General features: G+C 37.3%; 1 protein-coding gene across 1 annotated transcript; it reads right to left on the reverse strand.

The window, feature by feature from the left end:
- Positions 1-2,627: 2,627 nt before the first annotated feature.
- Positions 2,628-4,000, reverse strand: BDB00DRAFT_854993 (uncharacterized protein; the record flags this gene model as incomplete). The annotated part of the gene is made up of 6 exons (XM_053125700.1): positions 2,628-2,823; positions 2,883-2,985; positions 3,043-3,274; positions 3,524-3,660; positions 3,798-3,953; positions 3,988-4,000. The coding sequence occupies 6 exons, from the start codon at positions 3,998-4,000 to the stop codon at positions 2,670-2,672; spliced, it is 795 nt and encodes a 264-aa protein (XP_052973560.1). The 3' UTR covers positions 2,628-2,669.
- Between the last annotated feature and the right edge of the window lie 2,510 nt (positions 4,001-6,510).

A 6,510-nucleotide genomic window follows, 5' to 3' on the forward strand; every position in this document is an offset into this window, starting at 1 on the left:
CAATGCGTCCTAGTAGCTCATCATTTTTCATTGGTCTCAGAACATCATCGTTGGCATAATTTTCAAAACTATTCATTGCTCGTGCAAACATTAGAGTGTAAGGTGAGGACCTATGTAGCTCTGTTAGTTTGGCGTTGATGGTGAGTTGTGACACCGGGACGTATATATCCCAATCGCGTATAGCGCCTTTGATCATTTTGCATAGCATGTTGACTGCTGTTTGTACGTGGCGTTCGGTTTAGCCATTGGCTCTAGGGTGAACCTTCATGACTAGGCGATGAGAGAACCCTGCTTTCTCTTCCATCGTTTTCATCAGTTGGTTCACGAATTCCGTACCATGATCAGATTGTAAAAACCGCGGAAAGCCATAGTTACAGAATACGTCGACAACGACGCTTGTAATGGTTTCATACGTTTTGTCGGGAATGGCGCATAGAACAGTAAAACATGTGCAGACGTCGACCATGACTAGTAAATAATTATTATTTCAATTGCTTGTCTCTAACGGACCAGCTAAATCAATTGCCCAGTGGTCACCTAGAAGGTACGCAAAAATAGGGTGAGAAGAGTGATAACCCTTTTTAACGATAAAGTACTTTTGACACTCTGAACATTTCCGAGTGACTTTGACCGCGTCTTTATTTATAGCAGGCCAGTGTACAGTCATTTCAGAAAGTAAAGTCGCTGATTTTGAGTTTGATGTCGCACCAAAAAATTGCCTGTCCAACAACAATGTCAACTGATCCAAAAATAAAGACGCATTCACATAACATGAACTTCGTTTATTTCTACTTGTCGCTTAGTAATTATCCAATAAAAATTCTTAGCATTTTATTTTTATAAAATAGGCACGATTTTCTTATTGCTTCCTTTTGCGTTTCTTTTACCTATTTTTGTTTATTTTACAGACATTCAGAATGGATATGCAAATTTTTTATGAAGATGGACAAGGACATGTTGTTATTGAGAACGGAGTTGAGCCCTTGGATCTTGTTGTTGACGAGGAGTTATTCGCTAGCGAAACAATAAGTTCTCGTACGTAATTCCTAGCAAATAAACCTCCTGAGAGACCTCATAATCCTGTAATGCATGTCGTTGCAGATGAGAGGAGCAGTGAGCATGTTTATATGGAGCAATGCAACAAGCGCTGCTATAAAATTTATTCTGATGAAGATAAAACTCGATTTTTTCATTTATTTTTCAGCAAATGCTTGAATGCTTCTTCTGCTGCGAGACAATTAGGTATTCATATCCGAGCAGCACAGAGATGGGTCAAACGCTATTATGAAGATCCTGAAAGAATTTTCGAGAAGAAGAAAAAGTTAGGCCGGCGTCGTATTCTTGGAGAAGAGCATAAGCAGTTTCTTTTAAATTACATTGATGAGAATCCTTCTGCTGTTGTAACTCAAGTATCAAAAGTTTGACACAAAACTTTGTGGATCTTAGTGTTTCTCGTAGCACTATCTATAACTTCATGACAACTGAGTGTAATATATCTATTAAGCAGGCACAATTCTAACCTGTAGAAAAAAAAAATTCAACAAAGGTACAATTGGGTACAAAAGTAGCAACAAACTGATATGGATTTCACAACAAATTGCGTCTTTCTTGACGAGTCAGCCTTTCATATTAACGTGAAACGAGGCATGGCTTGGTCAAAGAAGGGAACTCCTGCAATAGTTACAGTGCCTACAACGAAAGCGAATGCAACATCGATTTTAGGTGCAATATCTGCCACTGGTTTAATTAATGTTAGTTTGAGAGTTCCAAAGCGCATTAAAAAGAGAAAGCTTAGACGCGAAACTGATGGTTATAGCATAGGAACAGTGACAGGACATTATTTGAGCTTTTTAAAGGCAACTCTAGATGAAATGGATAAGTATCTATAATTGAAAGGACATTATCTTGTCATGGATAATGCCGCTATTCATAGCTCAACAGATATAGGGAAATATATTCACTCTAGAGGTTATCGATTTGTCTACCTTCCTCCATACTGTCTAGAACTAAATCCAATTGAACAGTTCTAGTCGGTTGTCAAGAGCAAGGTTAAGCGAAATAAGTTCCTGGAAAAAGAATCGCTCATGACTAGGATTAGTGAGGCTTGCGATAGCTTGTATCTGAGTGATTTCAGGCTTTGTTTCTCATTCTGCCAAATGTTTTGGCAAGTGTCTCAATAAGGACAGGTTATAAAAAAATAGCAAAACTAAATAAAAAAAGATGGTCAGACAGGTTAGATTGGTTAGATTGACTGGAATACAAACTAAAAATTTTGGCCAATTAAGGTTCAGAAAAATGAAACGGGGTTGTGAACCCAGGTTCACAAAAGATGAACCGCGGGTCACTTTTTTTTTGTTGTTGCCCTAACATTAAATATGAACATCACTCGTAACTAGGCAATCTGCATGCTTTTTTGCGAAGAGTACAGTGATGATAATGCAACAAGATTGGCAAAAAAGATTGAACAACTTGGTGCTTTTAATGTGTGCTACGAAAATGATCCTAGGTGACCCGTTCTACTCACACAAGCTATAATAAATTCTCAGCCTAGCATTTTAAAAAGATACGACACTTCATCTAAAGAAACATACAATGACAAAACTACGTGAATGACGAGAACATCAGCTACACTTTTCAAATCTCCCATTTTATTTATATCACATAAAAAATTAAACATCTTTAAATCTTTGAATAGGTTTTGATCTACAATTGAATGCATTCAAAAGAGATGGGTTTTCCAAAACAGAGTGTCTCTCGAATACGTGGACTTTGTGCTTGTACGGCAAGGTGTCAATAATGATTGTTTTTAAGTTTTCGTGGTTTCTAATGAAAATATATATTGAGCATTAGGTTCACTTAACACATTTCTCAATAAGACTTACTCAATGAAGGTTGTTAAGTCATTGGTGTTTATGGACAGCCTGGAAAAGTCAATAGCCACAAGGCAAACGTTTTTTTCTGACGATTGAATATACGAGATCATGGCTAACGAAAAAAGATTAACATTAATAAATTGTTAAATAGCTGAAAACGTTTTTATACCTTGAGTGTTTCTAAACACGCATTCCAATCCATTTGACAAATCGTTGCTTTCATTCATATCTCTCGACGTAAGAGGTTCATCAGCAACTGAATAAGGTGACACAAAGATCTTGTCACATAACGATCTCTCTTGTAAACACTTCACCATGTGATTTAAAAGTGTTTTCCTGTTTTCATTGCTTTCGCAACCTGGGGATTTCCTAGTATATCCAATGATGGAAAGTTTTTGTTTCTTCAAAGATTGAATGTAGTTGTGGTAACGAGGTATATGATTGCGATGGCTTCTACAACATTGTCTAAAAATAAACAAATTAACACGCATATGTTTTTGTAAGTAGGTCAACGAGTTGTTACCTTGGTATTCATCTTTCATGACATAGAGTTTTCAATAGCGCTTATTGGATTCTCTTTCCCTTTTCCGGCTGATCGGCACATTCATGAAATCCACTTTTCTTTTTGAGCACCACAAAGCAAAAGCTACCTCCAATTTTCCATTCAAATATTGGTTTTTTGGAATGACTGACATATACACGTCTTTCATCGTTATATTTTCAAGAGAATAGCAAGCATTTTGTGGTTCAACGTAGGGACGAAACGCTTCATTTAGAAATGATACCACTTATGATTCCGAATCTGTTATTCAATATTTTAGTGTTAAAACAACTTGTTCAATTAAGAATAATATATCAGCCATTGACCTTACTTACCAAGTTCGAATTTTATATTTTATTTCTTTTCAATATCAGGCTGTGAACGTGCAGTGAGATAACGTTTGAAAGTGAATGAATCGTTGCGAATTACAAATAAATTGGCAAGAACGGGTCGCCTGGGATCATTTTCGTAGCACACATTGAAAGCACCAAGTTGTTCAATCTTTTTTACCAATCTTGTTGCATTATCATCGCTGTACTCTTCGCAAAAAAGACATGCAGATTGCCTGGTTACGAGTGATGTTCATATTTAATGTTAGGGCACCAACAAAAAAAAAGTGAACCAAGGTTCACAACCCCGGTTCATTTTTCTGAACCTTGATTGGCCAAAATTCTTAGTTTGTAATCCAGTCAATCTAACCAATCTAACCTGTCTGACCATCTTTTTTTATTTAGTTTTGCTATTTTTTTATAACCTGTCCTTATTGAGACACTTGCCAAAACATTTGGCAGAATGAGAAACAAAGCCTGAAATCACTCAGATACAAGCTATCGCAAGCCTCACTAATCCTAGTCATGAGCGATTCTTTTTCCAGGAACTTATTTCGCTTAACCTTGCTCTTGACAACCGACTAGAACTGTTTAATTGGATTTAGTTCTAGAGAGTATGGAGGAAGGTAGACAAATCGATAACCTCTAGAGTGAATATATTTCCCTATATCTGTTGAGCTATGAATAGCGGCATTATCCATGACAAGATGATGTCCTTTCAATTATAGATACTTATCCATTTCATCTAGAGTTGCCTTTAAAAAGCTCAAATAATGTCCTGTCACTGTTCCTATGCTATAACCATCAGTTTCGCGTCCAAGCTTTCTCTTTTTAATGCGCTTTGGAACTCTCAAACTAACATTAATTAAACCAGTGGCAGATATTGCACCTAAAATCGATGTTGCATTCGCTTTCGTTGTAGGCACTGTAACTATTGCAGGAGTTCCCTTCTTTGACCAAGCCATGCCTCGTTTCACGTTAATATGAAAGGCTGACTCGTCAAGAAAGACGCAATTTGTTGTGAAATCCATATCAGTTTGTTGCTACTTTTGTACCCAATTGTACCTTTGTTGAATTTTTTTTTTCTACAGGTTAGAATTGTGCCTGCTTAATAGATATATTACACTCAGTTGTCATGAAGTTATAAATAGTGCTACGAGAAACACTAAGATCCGCAAAGTTTTGTGTCAAACTTTTGATACTTGAGTTACAACAGCAGAAGGATTCTCATCAATGTAATTTAAAAGAAACTGCTTATGCTCTTCTCCAAGAATACGACGCCGACCTAACTTTTTCTTCTTCTCGAAAATGCTTTCAGGATCTTCATAATAGTGTTTGACCCATCTCTGTGCTGCTTGGATATGAGTACCTAATTGTCTCGCAGCAGAAGAAGCATTCAAGCATTTGCTGAAAAATAAATAAAAAAATCGAGTTTTATCTTCATCAGAATAAGTTGTATAGCAGCGCTTGTTGCATTGCTCCATATAAACATCCTCACTACTCCTCTCATCCGCAATGACACGCATTACAGGATTATGAGGTCTCTCAGGAGGTTTATTTGCTAGGAATTGCATACGAGAACTTATTGTTTCGCTAGCGAATAACTCCTCGTCAACAACAAGATCCATGGGCTCAACTCCGTTCTCAATAACAACATGTCCTTGTCCATCTTCATAAAAAATTTGCATATCCATTCTGAATGTCTGTAAAATAAACGAAAATAGGTAAAAGAAACGCAAAAGGAAGCAATAAGAAGATCGTGCCTATTTTATAAAAATAAAATGCCAAGAATTTTTATTAGATAATTACTAAGCGACAAGTAGAAATAAACGAAGTTCATGTCACGTGAATGCGTCTTTATTTTTGGATCAGTCGACATTGTTGTTAGACAGGCAATTTTTTGGTATGACATCAAACTCAAAATCAGCAACTCTACTTTCTGAAATGACTGTATACCATCCTCATGCAGTCGCGCAGTCATTGCTTCTGAACCAAAATGGCCGAAGGAATGTGCTGTCAGTAGTAAATCTTCGCATTCGTTTTCTGGTGGTACTAGCATTTCCTGTAAATCAGCACTTGTATACGCTTGACGGTTGTATAAATGTCGGTTTTTTCTTATGCGTGGTGCATTACCCCCTTCCAGCTCTTTTTTAGTATGAAAAAGGTGAGAAAGTCGATCGGGGAGGATGTTATCAAGGCCGGGTAGATGAACGATGTCGAAATTATATTCAAGCAACGTATCCAACCAGTTGATCATCATAGGATTGGCGATTTTTTGTGTATGCAGATACGTAAGAGCTTTGTGGTCTATGTACAGGGTGAAGTGGTTTCCCCAAAGATATATATGGAATTTGCGTAATGCAAATATTACGGCTCCTAGCTGTCTTTTTGTGGTACTCCGGTTCTGCTCGGATTTGGATAAAGCGCGTGCCATGAATGCGATATAGCGAGTCTCTCCATTGATTATTTAGTATAGGCAGGCAGCAATACCAGACTTGGATGCATCAGTGGAAACTTGGAATGGATGGCGCAAATCCGGATAGCGAATAAATAGTAAGTGTGTGATTAACTTTTTAAGTGTGAGGAATGTGTTTTCCTGTTCGTCTGTCCAGACGTGCTCTAAAGATGTTTCATTGCGTAGCTTATCTAATGGAGCTATGATGGTGGACACTCTAGGAATATGGTCCCGGAGGTATCCTATAACTCCCAAGAAACTTTGAAGTTGTTTACCTGTACGAGGTCGCTCTATTTGCTATATGTTGGTCAC

This window comes from Zychaea mexicana (assembly GCF_025766255.1).
Source record: "Zychaea mexicana strain RSA 1403 chromosome Unknown BDB00scaffold_145, whole genome shotgun sequence".
NCBI lineage: Eukaryota > Fungi > Mucoromycota > Mucoromycetes > Mucorales > Lichtheimiaceae > Zychaea > Zychaea mexicana.